The sequence below is a fragment of the Schistocerca gregaria genome, chromosome 7, assembly GCF_023897955.1.
Source record: "Schistocerca gregaria isolate iqSchGreg1 chromosome 7, iqSchGreg1.2, whole genome shotgun sequence".
Lineage (NCBI taxonomy): Eukaryota > Metazoa > Arthropoda > Insecta > Orthoptera > Acrididae > Schistocerca > Schistocerca gregaria.
In genome coordinates this window covers 425,611,954-425,636,689 of record NC_064926.1, presented here as the reverse complement: position 1 = coordinate 425,636,689, position 24,736 = coordinate 425,611,954, and the positions used below count along the sequence as shown (strand labels likewise).

General features: G+C 38.2%; 1 protein-coding gene across 1 annotated transcript in view; it reads right to left on the bottom strand.

The window, feature by feature from the left end:
• LOC126281220 (calpain-D-like) overlaps positions 1–24,736 on the bottom strand; it is a 441,331-nt gene that overhangs the window by 54,898 nt on the left and 361,697 nt on the right. The window contains exons 4-9 of the mRNA XM_049979967.1: positions 24,039–24,214; positions 22,225–23,732; positions 15,282–15,595; positions 10,467–10,647; positions 9,370–9,572; positions 1–115 (exon numbers count right to left, since the gene is read on the bottom strand). Of these exons, the coding sequence (XP_049835924.1) occupies positions 1–115; positions 9,370–9,572; positions 10,467–10,647; positions 15,282–15,595; positions 22,225–23,732; positions 24,039–24,214 (2,497 nt within the window). The remainder of the gene's footprint in view (positions 116–9,369; positions 9,573–10,466; positions 10,648–15,281; positions 15,596–22,224; positions 23,733–24,038; positions 24,215–24,736) is intronic.

The window sequence follows — 24,736 nt, the reverse complement described above, 5'->3', positions numbered from 1 at the left end:
CTGTAAGTGTTGCCAGGCCTTCAATAGCTCGACCCGAAACCAGTGCTTCATAACAACCATGAATTTTAGCAACAGACTTCTCTATTAATGGTACCCATAGCTGTTTTCTTTTGGCCTAGAAAAACAACACTGTACATTAGCATAAATTCTAAAATGCGTGGTTACTATCACCAGAAATCTAAGCACACACAATAGAGAATAGTGAAATGATAATGTGATTGCCATGTTCTTCAATTTGCAGTATGTGTTCCTGGGATTAGAGTATTAAATTAGTTTCCTTACAGATTTAAACAGTGTGTCATTTTGGGAAGACATACTGGAACCTTGTTATTCATAATCAGTCCTCTAAGCAACTGATATGCCCAGGCACAAAATATTTATTCTGTAAATAACATCTAGGCTATAATTATGACAGTCTCCATGGTACTATTTTTCCCCCACGGAAGCTGGTCTAGCAACATATACAGCAGAGCTTCTGTGAAGTCTGGAAAGCAAGAGAGCGGCAAAAAGATTCACTCTGGGAATATGAAATGGGTTTAAAACACTTTCATAATCATTGCAACACTGAGCATAATGCAAAACCAATAACATTTGTTTAATGATTCCCCCCCTCCCCCCAAACACTCTCTCTCTCTCTCTCTCTCTCTCTCTCTCTCTCTCTCTCTCTCACACACACACACACACACACACACACACTACAAAAAGAATATATATTAAAAACAAAGATTCCAAGACTTACCAAGCGGGAATGCGCCGGCAGACAGGCACAATGAACAAAACACACACACAGAATTACTAGCTTTCGCAACCGATTGTTGCTTCTTCAGGAAGGATAGGGAAAGACTAAAGGATGTGGGTTTTAAGGGAGAGAGTAAAGAGTCATTCCAATCCCGGGAGCGGAAAGACTTCCCTTAGGGGAAAAAAAAGATGTACACTCGCGCACACACACACACACACACACACACACACACACACACACACACACACACACATCCATCCGCACATACACAGACACAAGCAGGCACAGGATGTCTGCTTGTGTCTGTGTATGTGTGGATGGATGTGTGTGTGTGTGTGTGTGTGTGTGTGTGTGTGTGTGTGTGTGTGCACGCGCGCGCGCGAGTGTACACCTGTCTTTTTTTCCCCTAAGGGAAGTCTTTCCGCTCCCGGGATTGGAATGACTCCTTACCCTCTCCCTTAAAACCCACATCCTTTCGTCTTTCCCACTCCTTCCTGAAGAAGCAACCATCGGTTGCGAAAGCTAGTAATTCTGTGTGTGTGTTTGTGTGTTTTGTTCATTGTGCCTGTCTGCCGGCGCTTTCCCACTTGGTAAGTCTTGGAATCTTTGTTTTTAATACATTTTTCCCATGTGGAAGTTTCTTTCTATTTTATTTACATTATATATATACAAATGGTCAAGTATTACAAATACAAATAATTACTCAGTTTGTAGGAGGCAAAGTTCTTGAGCCATTATAAACAGCCTCTGTTGCAGACTTCAGCAGTGAATGACTTTCGAAAGCTCAGCTTAGAAGAATATGTCAGACTTTTTTTATACAGCAATATATATTCTTCTGTGAGTAAAGGTTTAGAGATAATCACAGAATTATGCTAAGGTAGCACTGCAGGAAATTTCAGACTCACATTATATAAATTTTGTTTTATAATATTTTATAAATCTGAGTTTGAAGTTGAATGTTCTTATTGCGAATAGTGAAAATACTAAACAAATCTTGAGAGAGGCATTTTTAAATGATATAAGAAAGATTATTACATCTTCCAATATTTTTTTGTCAACAGAGTTGATTAAATTGTCTTGATCTATCTTGGACAAAATTGGTACAACTTTGAACCACTGTGAGTTAAGTTGCTCAAATACGTCTAGTTTGCTGTCCGATCCTATGACCATATCTCCTTTCAGTGATTTCTGCAGGCCTTTCTGAAGGTCTTATCTTTTTCAAATGTTGTGACAGCCAACAAGAATTTATTTCTCTCTGTACGTCACTCTTCTTATCATTGACAACTCCTGAAGTTGTGGACTCCAAGAAACATAGTATTGAAGAGGCACACTGAGCATCAAAGTCTCTTATACTGATGATGTGCTGCTACTCATACAATGTTTGGACCTCTGTCAGCAACAAACTCTATGGTTTGCACAATGCTTTTTAAATTGAATGGCCATAATATCTTTATCTGTTCACATTTAATATTTTCTCCAGTTTTTTAATCTCACTCTTGATATCTCCAACCTGAAGTTTTGCTCCCCCACTGTTAATGTAATGTGCAGTCACTCCCACATAGTGTACTTTCCTTAGACTGACTGTTAGTGATCCCCTGCATATCTGAAAACATTCCTCACCTCTCTAGAAACAGCTTCATGCAAATAATCAGTGGTTTCCTTCGTATTTCTCAAAATAGTGGTTGTATGAGGTAACTGTTTGTTCACAATCAACCACTTACCTGGTTCTGCACATCAGTAAGGAACTGTGCACTCTTGAGAAATTTTCATATGCAACTTCCAATGGTAAAATGTTTTTGCTGACAAGATCATAGGTTCTTTATTTTTCCCCCCGCAGCTACCTTCAAATTTGGTGGAACTTCAAAAACTTTACATCTCTCTCAGTATTTAAAAGAATAATTATACTACTGTTGTCCAGCCTTGCACACTTATTCTAAAAAATTTGAAGCCCCAGTTTTGTGTCCTGTGAAAGAATAACTTTTTTACTTGCAATAAAACATTGATATTTTGATTTTCTAATTGTCAACAAATACATAAGAAAATATCTTACAAAGTGACAGTTTCAATTTGGCTTCTCATAATAATGTGAAATCATTTTCATTCACCTTACATGAAATGATGTTCATTTGATTAAAACACTCCCACTAATGTTTACTACGATGCATTCATGACATGGTCACTGTCAATACACAGTGTTAACTGAAGGCAGCAGAAACTTGGTAACTCGCACTTCTTAGATGGCCAATTGCCAGGGTTGTCATCCAGAACATGCTTCACAGACGGTACAAAAAATACAGTCACAGTAGTGCATGGACACTATGTGCGGGTCCTTTGGGTACAGCTAAAGCCTCCATAGCCAGTTGGTAAGCAAGAAACAGACTTCCATTTTACCTTGGGCCACAGTTTTCAAGTTTTTTTCCTAAAATTACAACTGAGTTGCAGTTCATCTCATTCATTGACTGCAGGCAAAACAATTTGATGAAAAGGGCATGATAAAATTGATACTGCCCTTTAATTTTTAACTACAAAGCAATTATTATTGGAGATGTCCACAGATAACATGCAGTTATGTGCAACAGTGCATACTTTATGTGCAGTGTAACAATTACTGCAGATATCCACTTCGGCGCAGACCTCTAGCTGTGGAACAGTGGTAGGACCCCATCTTTATGGCAAATTAACTGCTGTTTCTCTTCATCTGCTGTGATTAACCATTGTTACAACCTTCTCAAATTTTTAATAAACAGCACAAAACACATTTACTTTTGAGTCATACCATTCCATATCTCAGATTCTATCATCTCATAACTACCTCTACAGACTTTTCCTTATAAATGAGTTCTTATAAGCACATGGACCTCCACAGTGAAGCCAACTTGAATAACATCATTTTGGGAACTCATCTACATATTTCTGTGTAATAAACTGAGAAGTATAAATCCAAAATTCTCACCAGCATGTAGTGCTCCTCTTCACATGACTAATTTGCTGGCTCCTGAAGATTGTATTTCCAATGTCACTAAATCAGTTTCTTGACTCTAGTGTTACTGTTTTCTGCAGGAAGGCATCAGTGCTCTATTGTGTCATTTGTTTATTCAGTTGCACCTTCATTTTGTGGAGCTATCTCCATGATGGCTGTGCAGTGCTTATTGGTCTTGGATGACTAATACCAGATGTTGGCAGCTTATAGCCATCCTCCATGTTCCATAGAAATGTTGCTCCATCACTCACAATTGTTTTTCTCTCAAGCCATTACCCTCTTTGACAGTGATCATAAATTTCTCAAACAAGTTCTGTCTCTTTACATGATAATTAGAATGTAGCTTGTGTACCAGTTTCAATTTGTAGATAGTCCACAGAAATTACTTGCATAATTTCTTGAAGAAGCACATGTTAACCAAACTACTGAACAGTTGCAATGGTCAAAAACTTTAGTGTGACTGTTGCACCATGCAAAAGTAAATTAATTACTAACATAATTCATTGTTGTTGATGTTGGCAATTGTAACTGTTGGCTGTCTCTCCACAGTGATATGAGAAGGCTCCGCAAAAAACCTTCATGACTAAAGGCTAATTTCATCTGTATCTCACTAACAATTGTACCTTCCTCAAGGAGAGGGTGACTTCTTTGCCATAAAATTGTTCATACCACCTCCAAACACACAGGAGGAGCAAACACCCATATTTCTATCTAAAAATGTGTCCGAATGTAACAGTACCGCTAAGTATGCATTCTACATCTACATCAACATGCATACTCCAAGCCACTGTAAGGCACATGGCAAGGGCACCATAGACCCCTACTAGACATTTCCTCTCTTGTACCACACACAAATAGAATGAGGGGAAAATGACTGACTTTAAGCCTCTCTACAAGCTCTAATCTCTCTCATCTTACACTCATGTTCCTTTTACGAGATGTATGTTGATGGCAGTAGAATGTACTGCAGTATCTCAAATGCTGGTTTTCTAAATTTCCCCAATAGTGCCTTGGGAAAATAATGTCATCTTCCTTCATGAGGCAGTTCCATAATACTTGCAAGCACATCAAACCTACCGGTAATAAATCTAGCACCATGCCTCTGAATTACTTGGATGCCTTCCCCCTAATCGGAACTGGTGGGGACGCCAAACACTCAACCAGTACTCATGAATGGATTGTACTAGTGTTCTATATGCCATTCCTATATGCATGAGCCACACTTTCCCTACATTCTGCCAATAAAACGAGGTTGACCATTCCACTTTCCTAGTAAAACTTGATGTGCTCATTCCATTTGACACTGTTTTGCAACGTTTTACCTAGATATTTAATGAACGTGATTGTAACCCATCATAGGCTGCTACCCAGCTAACTGACAGTTTACATGCTCTATATAAATTATTTTTAGATTAGACAACTCTCCATTCAGTCCAGGTAATGTTTGTTGTGAAATATTAGTATGAGATCAAAATAAAATTCTGCCTCAGATGAGAGTAATAAAATCTATTGATCAACTGATGAAGCATTTGCAACAAATTGTCAGAGTTCAAAATGTGGTAATTTTACTGCCATCACTAATTCTTGGGTAAACTCTGGAAAATAGTATCTCAGCAACAGTAACTGAAGGACCCATAAGGAGCCAGCCAATGTCAAGGCACCAGCATGCAGGTCAAGCACAGTGCTTTTTATGCACTTGAGGCAGGCCGAGCTGAGCACTGTAATCCTGCAACAAATAGAAAGATGGGGCTCTTGCAGAATAGGCCAAGTAGTTTCTGCAAAGTCAGGCCTTTGATTTGTTATTCGGCATATGGCTAGATGCAGTCAGCAGCGACCAGAAGGGTGGGCCTCCGCCATCACTGGTCAATCTTGTAGAACCAAGTCCTCCTTCCTGAACTTAGTGCCTTTCTACTGGTGGGCCACCTACAGGGTTGCTTCACCAGTAGCCAGACTCCTACCCTAGAGGGCATTAAATCTTGACCGGGTACAGCTGCTTACCCTTCTACTCTAGTGCAGGTGTTCTGGCACCATGCAGCACCACTCAAGAGGGTGACTTCTAATGCCCAGAAGCTATCATTCCCTGCTATTTTGGCAATAACTGTTGTCATCCATGAGCAGCTATACCATGCCTAACTGGGGCACATACTGCTGAGCATGCTCCTTTGGTATCAACATTCCTGGTCGCAGACACGATAGCTGGCTACTGGACCTCCAGCTGGCCACTGCAGTACACCACAAGCCATCTATGCCATGCACTAAAGAAGGAATGGCTGCTCTACTGCAGCACTACAAGTATAGTATCATGAAATTTCGATAAAATGTTTGAGTTCTGATGTTCCCTGAGCTCCCAATGGCCTGCACCTCCATCACAATCCACCACTGCAACCCAACCCTGTGCAGTAGTGGCTTTTCATCCCAAGTCACTTAATAATAAATGGTGGAACACATGTAATACTCAGTACAGAAAGACTGCTAAAACCATAGCTTGGCAGCAGTGAGACTTCTGGGGTAAAATCTAAGTGTATATTGAAAAGGCAGGGTAACTGGAAATGGAGGTGGTGTATTTGTTATGGCAGACGCAAAACTCAAATTTGCCGAGACAGGAATTGAAGATGTACCTGAGATTGTTTGGACAAGATTCAATACGAAGGGTGGGCATGAACTTATAATTGGACATATCTATCAACCTTCAGACTTACTCTCAGATGCAACCATAAATGTAGAGAAAACTTGAGCTCACCAATTCATATATTCCTGAAACACACTGTCATCAATGAGAGAAATTATAATCATCCATTACATGAGATAATTACAGTACTGTAAAAGTAGGATGTGACAAGACATTTTACAAAACAATACTATAAGATTTCTCTGAAAACCACTTACAACATATAGTTTGGAAACTCACTCACGATGAAAATATGTTATGTCTAATGGTAACAAACATGCCTGACTTCTCTGAAGATGTCTTCATTTACACTGCCATGAGGCAGTTATAGCAACAGTGATTATCAAAGAGCAAAGAGGAAAGAAAACCATTAAAAAGATTTACTGTTCAGCAGACTATATAAATAGGCAGTAGTGTTACATCTCAGGAAGGAACTCTAAACATTTAGCTCTGGGAAGGAGCACATACAGGAAGTATGTAGTCGACAAAGCACCACACACACACACACACACACACACACACACACACACACACACACAACGGAACAGCTTGTGACAGGAAGAAACATCATAGCATACTGTCTTTGTAAAGGAACAGTAACTACTGTACAACACGTGGAGGGTAAACAAAGCATAGGGTTACAGATAGAGAAATGTTGAATGAAATGTGTAAATGTGTCTGGCTGTCTAAAGGGCAATGCATGAATATGTGAAGCCTTCAACAATTGTTGTAGCAGAATCTTATTGAGAAAGACCTGTCACAAACACTGGAGAAAATTTGGCTACATGTTAAGGCTTTCAGCGGAACTACAGTTAGTGTCCACACTCGTGGATAACACTTGAACTGAAACTGCGAGTAGCAAAACAAAAGCAGGTATGTTGAATTTTCTTTTTAAATTATGTTTTACAGAGAAGTATCCAGGAGTACAGCCACAATTAGATTATACCAACACTGCAAAGATGAGTGATTAAATGTCAGCGGCACTGAGAAGTAGGTGACATTGTTAATATTGAAAAGGCCAATACTTACAGAAGGCCCCAGGGCCTTATGGAGTGGCAGTCAGATTATGTTCAGCATCCACAGTTGAGTTGGCCCCTCTTAACAATAATAAACCCTAGATCCCTCAAACAAAAAATTGTGCCCAATAGCTGAGAGAAAGCACAGTTCACACTTATCTACAAGAAGGATAGCAGAATTGATCCACAAAACTACCATTGAATATCTTTGACACTGATCTGCTGTAGAATCTTAAAACAAATTCTGAGCTCATATGTAATGAGATAGCTGGAATAGAATGACTTCAGCATGGATTCCAAACTCAACTCAAAATTTTGTCTTGACACATCCCAAAAACCATGGATCAAGGTAGTCACATGGGAGCAGTATTTCTCAAGCCCTTAAAAACATCTGACTCAGCACTACACTAATGTTTACCAAAAGCGCAACATAAGGAGTAACAAATGTAATTTTGTAACACAAACTTTTTGCAGGTATGACAAAGGGTAAAGGACAGAGTCCTCAAAAGATGTAGAAATAACTTACGGTGTGACCCAGAGAAGTTATTGAAACTCATGCTCTTCGATTTGCGCATTAATAACCTGGCAGACAATATTAAGTGAAACCTCAGACTTTTGGCAGATGCTGCAGTTTTCTATAAGGAAGTATTGTCTTAAAAAAGCTGCACAAATATGCAGTCACATCTCGGTAAAATTTTAAAGTGGTGTAATGACATATAACGTACTTTAAATGATCATAAAGGTAAAATTATGCACTTTACAAAACAAAACCAAAAGTTTCAAGGCCTAGTATTAAACAAAGGATAGACTAGAGTCTCCTATTTATCAGTCCCTTAGGAACCATGAAAACTGAGTTAGACAAAACAATCGCAAAGAGAATATTTAAGCAGTTATGCTGGGCAGAAACCCTAATACATAGTACAGTGGAAAAATCTTCTGGCACTCTCTTCACATTGTTTTGCAGAGTATGGATATAGATGTGAAAACAACACTATACCACAATTTGATACAAATGCACCACAATGTTGCTCTATATTAACTAGGCATAGCAAGCATGTACTGAATATAACGTGAAGGATTTGATGCCATGACAAAAGAAATCAATGTCTTTTCTCAGTGCCAGTGTAAGACAGCTGTCTACAGATAGTTATAGTTGAAAAATAGACAGCCACGAAATGTTCCTTCATGTTTCCGAGCATATAAAAATCACATAGCAATGAGTCAGAACTCTATGGTGGATGATGCTATATTTCCAGGTTCAAACCATAGAGCAAAAAGCCTTTTCTGAGTGTGACTTGCGAGGTATAGCATTAACATAACGGATGACAATGTCTTTACCTAACTCCCCACAGCTCTTACTGTGGTTCTCTTCATGATGATGTATTAGTGGTTCTATTTTTAACATAAATCGTGTACACAACTTGGAAACAGTCTTTGAACTGTATTATTTGAAACGAGTATTAAGAAAAATACTTAATTTACCAATTCAAGGGTGCCATTTATTGTTTGATTCTAATGTTTGTGACATACAAATGAATACCATGTTGTACTCTTACTTATTTCACTTCAGCTTGACAACTGAAAACTGTTGCTGTTGTGAAATGTATGTGCACATTATTTATAAACCATTTTTACTCTTATGAGATATACCTTAACTATTATCACAGCAATTGTTATAATACCATGGGCTCGATTAAATTCAAACATTTATTTTATTCACCAAAAGCATGATAAACACCATTAACATCAGATACAATGTTCATTTTTCAGCAAACATTTGAATTTATCAAGAGACTTCCTGTATCATTAATTCAGATGTTTAAAATGAATATTAATATGCAACAATACTGTTCACATGATTACTTTTGCAGTTAAAATAGCAACTTTGACAACAAACATTACATTTTACATTATTTTGCTACTCTACTTCTAAGTTTGCTGATTATATTAAGAAAATAAATGCAACCTGAGAATAAACCAGATGTCCTCGCTTATCACAGGGCAGAAGGTCATCAACAAGCACTGTAGTCCACTTTCCATCTTTACACAGACGCACTTGATATGCCCCCTGCTTGCAGAATTCTCTAGTTACCATCACTTTCTTCACAAGATCCTCTCTCTCTGCGAGTACAGCAAGTGCACTCAGCAACCAGCAATTACCAAGCACACCTACAAGTAAAAAAAGAATCATCAATAATGTCTTGGCTAAGTGAAGACAGTTTATGTTTCTTTATCAAAGTGCCTGCTCATACTGGTGAAAAGCTTTTTCTCTATGAGAGAAACACTGAGGCCCATATTTCCATAGTTATGTTGTGAGAGATTTAAAAGTTGGGGGATTAAGCACTGACAGAAATGGACTTATGAACACAGACTAGGAATTTACCTGTACATTCTACATTTGGTATACAAGAAGATAGTGAAGCTATATGCAATGATGAAAATGCATATTTAGCTAATTAATGTTACAATGTTGTGAAGTCGAATGACCTGTAATCTAGCAAATAATGTGCCATTAATATGTTTAATATCAGTCTTGGGAACTGTATCTCATGCTCACTATACACTTTGGTGGTCAGTTCCAAATCTCTCTCACTTTTCCTATTCTCATTCACTCATTTCATATGGCATAATATTCTGGGGCAACTTTTCATGCAGGAAGAAAATGTTCATTACAAAAAAGTATGTACATATCTACACTTTACAGGAACTGATTGTAAGGAATAAATGTATTCTCCTTTTATATAATTCTGTAAAAATAAAAGTAGTTGGTTTGTATCGGAAAAACCACGGTTGGCCACATTGGAGATAAATGAAAATATAAAAGCCACCATCATACAGCTCAGTCACTATCTACTGTGCTGCCCCCACATCACACCTGCATTGTACAGATTCTTACTAGGAACCAATTGGAAACAGGCCACCAGATATATAAATTATCTTTGTAAACAAGTGTCATAGTTATTGTCAAACATAAGAGAAACAATTTACTGAAAAAGAAGCGCAAAGTGAATTCTTGCTACATTCACGTAAAGCAAAATCATTATTACTGATAACTGACTGTACCTTGTGATATATCAGATGGCAGAGGGGTACGAAACACAACCCATTTCTTGAGATCGCCATCTGTGCTTATCTCATGTGGCCTTGACCACTGCACCACATGATTGTCTTTGGTCTCTGCAGGATTGTAATACAGAGATTTTGGAGCAGGAGGAAATGAGTCATCTACAAAAGGCTCCTTATGCTGGAAATAAAACAAAATCATTTAAAATTCCACATCTTATAAGTTTTTCTATTGATATTAATAGACTGTTACAACTTCCTTTCTCTTTCCCGGTAATGAAAAGCACTTTCTCTAAACCAAAGAACATTTTTCTTCATTATATACCTAACAGTAAGAGTGTAAGGATGGATCAGGATAGTACCTTTACATATTATTATTTCTCTGTACCAAGTTCCCACAAATACTCTAAACACATGGGTAGTTTTTGTGCATGTTATGGAACACTTTTTTTTCTGAAATGCTGCATAAAATTTATGTCAAGCATTTGTCCAACATTTGGTCATCATAAAACAAAACTGTCAGCATGATTCACACTTATGTTAAAACTTACTTCACGATTGACAGCTATGAAGAATGTAGCGCAATGATGATCATGCAGGAGGTACATCACACACACAGTCAATCTCTCACAGTGGTCAGCAAATACCTGTCACTCCCAAAACTGCACATACATCTCTCAACTACAAATTGCCCCCTTTTACCACTCTACTAAAGCAGATGTTACTCAGTGCAATCAGGAAAGGAAAAGGAACATGAGATGGAAGTGAATGTTGGCATGACAGGACAAAAATCTCAGAAGTTCTTAAGAATATGCACATCCATTTTATTGACTGGGAGCAAAACTTTGATGAAATGGACTTGAAAATTCTGGTGTGCATTTAAACAACAGAAGACTAAGAAAAGTAATCTCTATAGAAGACAGAAAGTGATACCAAGGGCTAACAATGGAGCTACAGACAAAACAGGTACTGAAAGTGGTGTTAAACAAGGGTGCTGTATGTATGAAAACAGGTGTCTGTGTATGTATGGATGGATACGCGTGCGTGTTTGTTTGTTTGTTTGTTTGTGTGTGTGTGTGTGTGTGTGTGTGTGTGTGTGTGTGTGTGTGTGTGTGTGTGTGCGTGCGCGCGCAAGTATATACCTATCCTTTTTTCCCCCTAAGGTAAGTCTTTCCGCTCCCGGGATTGGAATGACTCCTTACCCTCTCCCTTAAAACCCACATCCTTTCATCTTTCCTTTTCCTTCCCTCTTTCCTGACGAAGCAGCCGCCAGTTGCGAAAGCTCAAATTCTGTGTGTGTGTTTGTGTGCTTGTGTGCTTTATTCATTGTGCCTATCTACCGGCGCTTTCCCGCTTGGTAAGTCTTGGAATCTTTGTTTTTAATATATTTTTCCCATGTGGAAGTTTCTTTCTATCTTATTTACAAGAAATGATTTGCCTGCACTAGTAGTCATTCCCACCAGTGTCAAACTACTGTGCCGTACAATATGCTCAGTGTGACAGGTGCTTCAAAACTGAGACTAAATTTGACAAACATTATTAATACATCTATGCACTTGTTTGCTCAGCCCTTTTGAGGCAAACTGAGAAGCTACTCAATTGAGAAGTAGCGGCTCTGTTCTCATAAACTCACATACGGATGGGCGAGCAGTGTGCTGACCACATGCCCCTCCATATCCGCACTCAGTGATGCCTGTGGTCCGAGGATGACATGGCAGCTGGTCAGTACCACTGGGCCTTCATGGCCTGTTTGGTTGGAGTTTAGTTTTTTTATGCATTTATTTGATAAAACTGTGGACAGGAAACAGTGAATTTGACAAATAGGCCTGTTCTTTTGCAGGTATCTTGTCAAGAGAAAACTAGTGGAAATGATAAGAACGACAAAAACATCTTGGCTGTGAAGAAATTGCCTGAAAGAAAGAGTGACTGAAGAAAAGATTTAAAACACACACACACACACACACACACACAGACAGAGAGAGAGAGAGAGAGAGAGAAAGAGAGAGAGAGAGAGAGAGAGAGAGAGAGTCCAACTAATACCTCTCTTATGATAGATACAGAAAAGAAAACTACTGTTCAGTTTCTGGCAGCAACTTGTGATGTGTGGTATTTGTTGGACACTGTGCTTTTGTCTGTTGATTTATAATATTATTTACTGTTTGTTAACACTCTGAAACATGTTCATCAAATATTATGAGTAGAAAAAATTGAGTTTTTGTGAGCCTCTCATTGAGAGAATATCCAAACAGGTAAAAGAAAACTTGTTTTATGTAAACAGAAACTGTTGGTGGTGGCCTCCTTATCTCCATCAACAAACTGATCAGAGGAACTATGGCAGCTTCATGGAGAAACAAAATCACTGTTGATAAAATGGGTAAAGAAACATTTGAGAAATGAGAGAGAACTTAAAAACCATCCAATACAGAAACTCATAGAAAAAAAACCTTAATCACATCATACTCACTTGCTGAGGTACCATATCAGATTCACTTGCTAAGAATGTGACACATCATCATCCTTATCATTAACATCACATAAAGGAACATTTGACACTGCAAAACAACTGTCAGCCTCTAAGAAAGAGATTGTGATGAAATTGAAAAATTTACAAGATATTTTTAATATGGTGGAAGCCTCATAATCTTGTGAAACTCGAATTCTTAAATAGAATGAAAAAAATAGAACAGAATTAATTATGAATATTGCCTGGGAAAGGCAGACAGAGAAATGTATCTAGAACTCTTTTGTAGGTTTCGGCCAGTGAAACCAAATTTCCTATTAAAAAATAGTAAAAGGAGCAAGTATTTCCAATAAAGACCGCAAAATGCAGGACATTCAACTCCATCATTCTTCAAAATATTAAATAAAACCAAGAATCATATTCAGAAGTGAGATACTGATAAAAACAGAGGCTGTCAGAGGTTCAGCAAAGATAAGGATTAAAATGTTATTGATATAAAAAGAAATATGTCAGGTTCCACTTTTAAGAAGGAAATGAAGTAATGCAATGGTAAATAAACAGTATACGTAATTTAAAAATGGATTCATCAAGGAGTGCAGAGAAACAAATTTAGAATAGATGCAACTGAAAAAGTAATGACACTGCATATAGTAACATTTAACATCACTTAAAAGAAGGGATGTTACAGGCTCTAATCTACACAAAGAATGATCACTTAATGGACACCAAGCCAGTGGGAAAGCTATATGAATAAATAAAACAGAATATTATAGTAGAGAAGAACAAAATTCGGTTCCCCTTGCACAGGAGCAACTAGAAGGAACTCCTTTTGCCAAGAAGTGTGATGTGATTTCTTCCTGCTGGTGATTGTCAGATGACTGTCTCATTGATGTTGGATTTGGGAAAAGATGAAGGATAGAGAAACTTGGTGCCAGTTTGTAGTAAGTGGGGAAATGCGTATGAAGAATGGGGCATCCGTGAAGGAGCAGCAGTCATGATGTTATGTTAAAATAAATTGGAAGCAGATGGCAGCCAAGGATAAAATCTTCTCTAAATCAGTGAGGGGTGATACATTTCCAATGGACCAGCAAAGAATGATTAGGCTATTGTGATTTCTTTATAGCCTACAGGTCATGTGAAGTCAATAAAGCAAACTATTTACAAACAGGCATGTTCTTTGTTTTCTCCCATGTGTGTGAAAACATTTCAACAAATTGTAGCATACTGCATTCCTTAGGTATTGGCTGGGTAGTCAGACAATGATTAGGTTAAAAAATTAGTAATTGGATACAGAGGACTGAAGTGATGACCATTGATCTCTCAGATTTTTCTGCAGAAAATGGAATCGTGTCAGTTGCGTCAAGCTCGCAGCAGTGTTAAACTGAGACTGTGAGCTACAGATAATATCATTATTTAGTAATCAAGAAGCAGTAAAAAGAAGCTGCTTTGAAAATGAAACTAATGTGATTTTCAGTCTTCCCAATCCCACAGTGTTCACTTTTGTAAGCAAGCTGTTGAAATCAAGCTGTACAAAACAGTGTTCACCAGTTAGTTCTCTAGTTGATTTAAATTTTCATATCTGCAGCTGAAAATGTGCTCCATCCTTCCATCCATTCATTCAAAAACTCTGTTTGGCAAATCCCATCATGGAAGGAGTCATTCAGAGATGTGGAACAACCAAACTATACATTAACAGGCAGAAGCAACCACTCCAGGCTACTTTCGTAAAGCACACTAAAAATAAAATGTAACCTAGTTCTATTATTTATACTGATAATTATGAGATATTTTGGAAAAAGTCATTGGTCTTCATTTTACATTCTCAATAGATGCACGTAAAGAACACTTCAAACAATTACTTTATGCTCCCAGTGAGCATCCTGCCTATGAATAAAGGAAACTGTACATGATGCTAAAATATTTTTGGACAAACTGAGGATATCATTTGATAATTTGAATGAACAAGCATTAACATATGACAGCAGTTCTACTGCAGTTGACGAGTTTCTTCTAACACTGTAAAGTAGTCAATAGCAGAACTGTGGAGTAATTGTTTGGTAACCACACAATCTTGAGCTTCAGAGATCGTCACTGGCATTTAATAACATTTTAACTTGGCCACAATTTGTGGTATCATACAGGGCAGTGAACAAAAATGAGATACTGAACAAATGCATTTGTAGCGGAGTACACTACCTGCAGGACACTAATTTCAAACACTTTAGCTTTGCAGAATTTTTCACAAGTTTTGTATGTTGTTGAAAGCATATAACCAAAACTTAGCTGAGACTCATCTGAATCTCACAGCTTTTTGAGAGATAAGAATGGCATGTTTAACATCAGCAGGCACTGACCTCTTTGCAATACTGGACAATACGCTCCCACTGCCGGAGAGCTTCCCGCTCTTCAATGTGACGCAGCTCCTCCATGAGCTCACTCGCCTGCTGCAGCACTGTGGGAGCTGGGCTTGATGCAGCTGCTGGCATCTTTGGTAGTTGGCTAGTGGAATTCAAGGGTGGGCCATGGCACATTTCACAAACCATTGCTCCAGCTCCATTCTCAAATGTACACTGAGGACACCGCCAGGATCCAATGGCTGCAGGCGTCGAGGAAGGCACTACTGGTGAGAGATCAGGTGGTGTACGCAGTTTTGGGGTGATTCCAGAAACTGCATGAAAAAAAAAGAAAGATTCAATTACAACTTATAGATGTTTCTTGTTAGGTGAAAGGCTTCTGGAGATCATTTTAATTACATGAGCTTCTGCTCTGATGACAACTAATGAATTATAAGTACAACTACTGCTTAATTATAGGCCAGTTGTGATATTTGTATAAACAATGTCAAGTAGATGTACTTGAACAGGTGCTGTATAAAGGTACTTTGAATTAGGAAATGTAAAACACTAACAATGAAAAAAATTGGAAGTTAAATACAGTAATATACACTTATCAGCCAGAACATTATGACCACCTACCTAACAGCCGGTATGTGTACCATTGGCACAGACAACAGTGGTGATACATCATGCATGGAAAAAATGAGGCTTCGGTAGGTCACTGGAAGGGAGGGAGTTGGCACCACATCTGCACATGCATGTCATCTAATTCCTGTAAATTCCGAGGAGGGAGGCCATGAGCTCTGATGCTACATTCAATCACATCCCAGATGTGTTTGATCAGGTTAAGATCTGGTGAGCTGGCAGGGCCAGTACATCAACTGGAACTCACCAGTGTTCCTTGAACCACTCCATCACACTCCTGGCCTTGTAATGTTGTGTATTATCTTGCTGAAAAATGCTACTACTGTCAGAAAACATGATCGTCCTGAAGGGGTGGACGTGGTCTGCAACCAACAAGTGCACGATACAAGTGCACGATCATGGTGCCTGGGACAAGCTCCACTGGACCCATGGACACCCATGTGAATTTTCTCCAGAGCATAATTGAATCACCATCAGCTTGTCTTCGTCCCACATTACAGGTATCAAGGAGCTGTTCAGCTGGAAGATGGCAGATTCACATCCTGCCGTCAGCATGATGGAGAAGGTATCGGGATTCGTCAGACCCTGCAATGCTTTGCCACAGCACCAATGCCCAGTGCCAATGGCCGTGTGCCCATTTCAGTCATAGTTGCTGTTGTCATAGTGTTAACCATTGGCTCATTCATGGGTCGTCAGCTGAGGAGGGTTTGGACACACTTGTACTCTGCCCAGCATTAAAATCTGATGTAAATTCCACCATATTTCGCCACCTGTCTTTTTTACCAATCTTTCCAGCCTACGACATCTGACACCTCTAATAAGAGATGGCCCCCCAAGCCCATGACGTCTAGAGGTGGTTTCACCTTGGTTTCGCTACGTGTTGAAGACAGTCACCACAGGACTCCTTGAACACCCAACCGAACACGTTATGCAGTTTCTGAAATGCTCATGCTGAGTCTCCAGGCCATCACAACCCCCCCCTCGGTCAAACTCAAATTGTGCACCTTCCCCATTCTATACATGGACAGCATGCTCACCAATACAACATGCACCATGCACGTATCTGACTAGCAATCATTCCTTGCCAGGTGACATCACTAGGATGGGTTTACATTGGTAGTAGGTTGGTGGTCATGATGATCTGGCTAATCAATGTATGTTGACAAGCAAATATTTTCCAGTACTCCGAGTGCCACCAAATCATATATTTAAACTATTAACCAAAGTATAACTGTTGATACAAATTCTCTGCCATATAAGCACATAATGAAAATTTTGATAAAAGGATATCTAGTATCAAATTAATGTCAAATAAAATCTAATTTGATACATAAAAAAAACTACTCACAAAGCTGCAGAAGGAAAACACACATGAGAAGGTACCGAAATTTGCAAGCTCCTTCTGGCAGAAGGGTTCAAGGGAAAGGAAGAAGGGTGAAGGAAAAGAACTAGTGAGGTCCAGGAAATGGGGAGAGTTCGGGGAAGTATCCCAGAACCCTGGGTCAGGGAAGACTTACTAGATGGGATTAGAAGGCAAGACTGATAAAAATTATTTGCATTGTTATACTATTAAATAAAGATAGAAGTAACTTCCTCTAACAAGACAGCAGCAGCGAATGAGACTACCATAGGTGACAAACCGCTGCCTTTCTGGAGCTTGATGTTGCTTTATCCAGCAGACAGGAGGAAAGGTTTGGTCTAAGCTGAATCACAAAAACCGACTTCCTGATCCACATACGAACATCAAAACTGCATACAAGAATGAAAGTAGGTGGAGATAATCAGTGCCATTTAGCACTCTCATTTGACTACAAAAACAAGCTCTTGATGAAGGAATTTTAACTTCATCAGCTTTGGCCATTTACAGCAGGAACAGTACTTAATAATTTTGGGAACCAATGAAACACCAAGGAATGGAATGAGAAGAATTTACCAATGTCAAAAGAAATTTGGTGAAATGAAGATGCCATTTCATTTCCACTGCAGCTAGCAATTAATGCTGTGTTGATGCTGACAATGGAGACCATACCAATTTTTAGAAACAATCAGTTATAGCAGCATGCAACAACAGATAATATTGGCGCTGCCACTGTGACTCCCCAAGAAGATATAATGACAGGTTACAATGTAGTAATTCACACAGAGCCCTTTCCTGGAAGTTTTAGAGTGCATTCAATGTTGTTGTCTTTTTCTGGAATTAATAATAGAAATTATGGTTGGTAGTGGAAGAGCATGTATTCTCACAGCATACAATCCGATACGAGGAAATATTTCAGAGTATTTTATTTGTTTGTACTCAATGAGGATCTTCAAAAACTGATACACAATTCATTTTGAACTGTTGCATATAACTGGTCTTCATACAACCATTTCATGGAAGACAACAACACAGATAACTAGTCGTTTCCCTACAGGTAAGACAGCCTTGATCTTTTAGGTTGGCAACAGAATTACTTCCAGCTTTTGCTTTTTTTTTTAATTTCAGTGTAATAATGATGAAGTGAACTTGCCTTAACAGTAATAGTGCTACAGTTACAGGAACTATTACAATATACAGTCCGCCCTGATAGCCAAGTGGTCAGCATGAGATTGCCGTCCTACGGGCCCAGGTTCGATTCCCGGCTGGGTCGGGGATTTTCTCCACTCAGGGTCTGGGTGTTGTGCTGTCTTCATCACCATTTCATCCCCATTTGGCACGCAGATCACTCAATGTGGCATTGAATGCAATAAGACCTGCACCAAAGTGGCCGAGCATGCCCCTCAAGGGGCCTCCCGGCCAATGACACCAAACGTTCATTTCCATTTCCACTACAATATACAGGTCTTCTTGACAAATCGCAAATTATTCCAATTGCTGTTCAGGTGTTGTCAGTCTTACTAGAAAGCATTTGTATTTTGTAAATGGTTATTCCTTGCTTATTTTGTAAACGGTTATTCCTTGTTTGGCAGTTCTCTCTGTAACGATGGCAGGGGTGCTGGTTATCTACTCATTCACTACAGTATGATGCTGTTTTGACTTGAGGGCAATACTTTTTACAACTTAATTTGTCCATGCAATTCATAGATTTACTGCGTAGTGTGAAAACTACAATAAAATCACGGATAATTCTCAATTTATAGTCCTCTGAATCGCAGTTGCTTAAAAGTGGGTAGTTTAATGCATACGCTTACATGTGTACATAATCACAGTTTGTTTGAAACAAAGAGAAGGACAGCTTTATTGTTCATAAGTGTTTGTGCATGCTATAATATGGTTCATATGGTTCACCAATGTATGACTGCGAGTGCCATTTGCATCATGTTAGAGTATTTTCAGTGATGATTGGAGATTGAGAGATTTCAGTGTGTCTATGGATGTTCAGTCTGGGTAGCTTTTGTTGGACTGCAGTTATAAACATAGTGTCTTCATAATACTGATCGAGTTCTGATTAATATCACTGCTTTAACACTGCAGTTCCTCTTGGCCATATACTTCAGTGCTCTCTATCATTTGGGGCTGGTCTTCACCACCAGTCACCAGTATTATTGCTCTTCACTTATGAAGTTTCACTGTTATGCCTGCACATGCAATCTTTTATCTTGAACACTATCACTGTGTAAGTGTAGCTAGGGCAACAATCTATGGTGTACCTGCGTTAATCAATTATGCTTCAAAAATACCTTCTTGTTGAAAGGCAGAGAGTTTACCTCTGCCTACATTTAGCCAGTTACACAGAAAAAGTGTGAAAGTTATCTAATTCTGCAGATTAATGTTCTTCACAGAAATAAAACAGTGTCAGAGATGATTAGAGCTCAGATTTTAACGTAATATCAACACCCAAAATACGCACATATTTATGTAAAAAATATGGGTAAGGTATGTTATAAAATGTGTAATATATCTAAATTATTTTATTACAAGGTACATATTTAACATAACACAACTTCTTAATTATGCCATAGTGTACTAAATCATTTTAATATTCACTTATACAAAAGAAAATTAAGAAGATACATTTTATGTTGCTTAATTTTTTCAGTTTGAAGGCCTATACTGTGCTAATAATAGAAAATTATTTTCAGTCATGTCTGTTTGCTAATAATAGAAAATTATTTTTGGTCACATCTGTTTAATAAATTTCCATCTTCCTTTAATTATTAAGCTACCTTACTTTACTCCACTGAGGATATTGCAGATTGTAGCAAATTTCAAGTAGCCTGGATTTCTTGTCTAAACAGCATGAAATTCATTCAATATGTACCCTCTGTCCAGTACCACATCTAAGGTCAGTCAGCCTGCATTTTACACTCTCAACACTTTCCAACCATTTCTGTAAAATCACCACAATAGATTCTAATTCTGTGATGCTTCTCACAAGGAAGTGAATTTATGGTTTCATTGTCAGGTTCAGAGAAAGTATTTTATGTCTCATGCTGAAACTCAAGAGTCCCTTTGAAATAAATCAATTAACAATTTTACCGTTTCAAAACTATTATTATAAAAAGTGACAACTCCAATCCCTGTTAAGTGCTCCTTGTTAGGACAGGCTGAGGCACCACCACTACTTTTGTAGAAATTGGCAATATTCAGGCTCTTGAAGCTTGTTCCACGAAATGTTTGCAGCACACATAGCAGAGCACATGGAAAAATTCATTTGTGGAATTTGGAGTCTCACATCTGTGTCAATAACTTCAGCTTCTTAGACAATTGCACTCCTTTGTTCTTTGTGTGCATATCACTACATAAATTTGCTAAAATTGAGTTAGTCAGTTAGTTCATGGCTCAACATAGAACAATCTCTCTATTGGTAGTAAAAGTTTCATCCTTTATAACTCAAGACCTTAACTTAGACAACAGTTTTGATGCAACAGGAAGCATCAAGAACACAAGCAGTTGTGGACTCTTCAGTACTACTTAGAAAACTTTTTTTGAGTCCTAGTTCTGAATCAGTAGCAATCACCAGTAGTGCAAAAAACTTCATGATGCTAGATATTTTGTCTGCCCCCTTGCTGATCTCGACAGATCTTTAAGCGTCTTTACTAAACATAGTAATGGCTAATACAGTACTCCACCCAGTAGTGTTACTGTATCTGCTTTGTTCTTGAGAAATGAAATTTGAATCTTAGAAAATGAAGTAGAAGCTTGCCCTCCATAATTCAACTTCAAGTGCAATTAACCACTTTGTATTGCCCCTGAATGTGATTTTTAGAGATAATTTACTTCCTGTCTTCATCTTTCATGTTAGGTCAGATTCTAAATTTTTCTATGGGGATGGTCTGCTAAGAGTGTGGGGAAATATTAAGAAGGCTAAAAAGGCAATAATATGAGTATATAATTTTATGTAGCACGAAAATGTAACACACAAAAATTGTGATTATAGTGAAATATGTAAAAGATGAAATGATAAAATGAAATGTATCAACAGTGGTGATATAATTCGTGAACATTTACACTTTTTATGTGCATGTCAGTGAAGTGAAAGAATATATAGATAAAAATCTGGGCTCATGATCCAAGAGAGAGTGTTACCACCTCACAAAGATACTGTATTTCAGATCAAAGATACAGCCCTTACTCAAATAATGAATACATTTGCTCGAGAAGAAAAGAGGAAACGAGAAAGAAAGAAAGCCAGAAAGAAAGAAAACATCAAACCTCATTCTTCACTAACTTATCTTCACCTATCTCACAGTTTTAACCTCAATGCAAAAATTTAAGTTCTACAGTAAAATATAAAAGAATGTAAATCAACCTCATACACACTGCAGTCATGTCTGCATTACAACTTTTATTTTCTGGTCCCAGAAATAACATTACCATATGCCAGCATATGAAAGAGAGGGAACTTTGAAGATAAAGAATTAAATATAACAACCCACTTTCCACTCTTATAAATTACCTGCATTTTGGGAATTAGAAACATTGTTGAAGTTATGTAATGCTGACATTAAAATAAATGTTTAGCTATGTTTGAATGTATTTTTGAGTTTTCCTGCTCATATATATATGGTAACTTACACAGTGAAGCACAAACTTACAGTTATCAACAAGTAGTACACTTAAAGGCTAAATATATAAAAATATTTTTTAAAAATATGACATGTTACCGTTCTGGATTTCCAGCTTATTTTCTTCCACTATTCATTTGGTTATTATGAAAATATTCACAATACAAAGAAACCATTTCCTCATAAAAGATTTACTTTTCTGTTATAAAAATTTAAATGAACAAAAATGTCATGCATTAAATGTTTGATTTTAAACATTTTTCTTCACTTAGGATATTAAATGTAGTCACAAGAATTATTAAATTTAAATTATACAATTTTTACTAACCACTGCGGCGTGGAGCAGCAGCAGCAGCAGCAGCAGCAGCTGGTGACCCATTAATGCGTGATGAGCTGGCCCGGCGCTGAGCAGGTCGCTGCTTTGGAATGGCACCGCTGCTTCCAGAGCGAGCACCCACCACCTGCCGATGCGACTGGCGAGGGGAAGGACTGCGTGGAGTCACGCTGGGCTTTGGAACTTCCAGAAGTTTCTTTGTTGTTTCACAAACTTTACACACCTGAAGGCTCAATGGGTTTTTCAGTGTACACTGTCCACATGACCAAAACTCCCCCTTCCTCAGGGTCTTGTCTTCTACAGTACTAATACTGCGCAGTTTTGAGCCACCACACACAACACACGCATTATCAGCACCTGAGTTCACTAATGTACATTTTTTACACGTCCATTCCTGGTCCCTAACACTATTAGCACTAAAGCCTTCTCCAGGCAAAAATTGGAAGTCATCTTCCAAGTCCTGTTCCAAGGTAGCTAACGTTGGTGTCAACCCTGGAACTGGTAATTGCATGAGATCACCATTAGTTAGGATTTCCAGTTCCTCAGATTCTTGAGATCCCTCCTTCTTGGTTGGCGTGTATCGAACACTATCTTTGGTCACAGTTATGAGACTAGGTTCAGTAAGGGAAGGAGGGGAACGCACTGAATTACATATATCACAGCTATCAGACCAAAGAGGGTTGTATGTATATGAGCACTTTGTACACGTCCACATGCGATCAAATGAACTACCACTCAGGCTAGAATTTTCTGAAGAAGCTGTTGACGATGATGAGGAATTTTGGCCAAGGGAGTTTTGGATGGTGTGCACAGGTGATGATACAGCAGGAGAAACAATATTGCCATTGGACACCTTGCTATGGTCCACGTCAGCACCAGAGCCATTTGATGGCGATCTTCCAGGTATATTCTTTATTGTTTTCCTCGGAAGCACTAAGTTTGTACGGACAGGTTGGAGATGCTGAGTTGTTATAGGGTCAGAGATTCCAATGTATGAGTATCTTGTAACAGATCTATTTAAATTTTGTTGCTGCTGCAGCTGCAGATTCAGATTGACTGTTGACTGCAAGGCATAGTTGCCCTGTGTATCCATTTCAATCATGCTCCGGCGGTTGGCAATAGCTCTGCTACTTTGTAGTTCACTTCCTGTTGAGTGCACTTCAGAAAAGGATCTGCGATAAACTGGTTTAGGCCAAACATCACTGAGCAGTGAACTTATTTCATTATTATTTTCCAGGTGAGAAGAATTTCTCACATAATGAGTGTCTTGGGGTGTTGATGATGCACCAAATAACAACGAAAAATCACATTTTTTAAGCCCAGGTGCACTGGCCTCTGTAACAGACTGCCAGTCAGGAACAGTTATAGTGACACCATTCCTCGGCAGTGTACCTGATGATGTTGCTGAAAGACTGCTGGAGAAATCCAGTGGGGTATTGAGTTTACGTGGTGTTTCACACACCTCACAACGATCAGCACTATGAGAGTTGTGAAGTGTGCACCTTCAAAAGAAAACAAGAATAGAGAGTAATAAATGAATGTGTCACAGTGGTATTAAATTCATTCTCATTACATTAGTATTCAGTTAAAGGCTACAAGAATTACATTCTGACTCAAAGAGGATCCTCATCTGCAAGCTCAAAATCATCCCACTTTTATATACGAAATTAAGATGAAGAGGAAACGCGACTTAAATCTGAGTAATGTAATTACACGAGACAAAAGTTTGCAAAATACCATCCACCTGCCACCAAACCAACTTAAAACTAGAACTGAAATGTAAATAAAACTAATTGACATTTCCAAACCTTTGACAAACCCATGTTGTGGTAGCTTCCTGTATTTTAGCTGGTGACTGACTGTTTCTTGCATCAATTTTTTCATTAGTGCTGACACCAAGGCAATGTGGTCGGGCTTTCCAGGCTGCTGCATCAAGCAACATGCGCTGAACCATTGGAGATTCACGTGGTGATGATCGACTAACCTGTAAATAATATATTAATACTTAACAGAAATAATAAAATTTTAACCAAAACAAAAACAGAATAACCAATGTCTTCCTTCATAACTATGACTAAATTGTTTTGTCCCATTGTGGTCCTTTTTTTTAATGTCCTCAGACCTAATGCACCTGTTTCTCACAGTCCTTAGCTTGCTTTCAAATACTGACACTAATTATTTCATCTACTTGTCCTCCAACAAGTTTTGTTAGCTGTATAATAATATATTGCAATCTATAAAATTGGCTTCCTGGGTATGTATTTAATTATCATATAAATTTATAGCAGCATTACAGCCCACATAGTATTTCTGTAACAACCAACCAACTAACAGAAAATTAGACAAGAGTTCATTACAGATAGAACAGCAGTGGTTGTCTCAACTTTATTTAGAAATGGATAATTAATATAATTTTAACATTATTAGCAATGGAACAAAGGGGAACTTATAAGAAAAGTCAAATGAAAAAGAAGGTATGCACATAAATGGAAACAAAGCCTCCTAC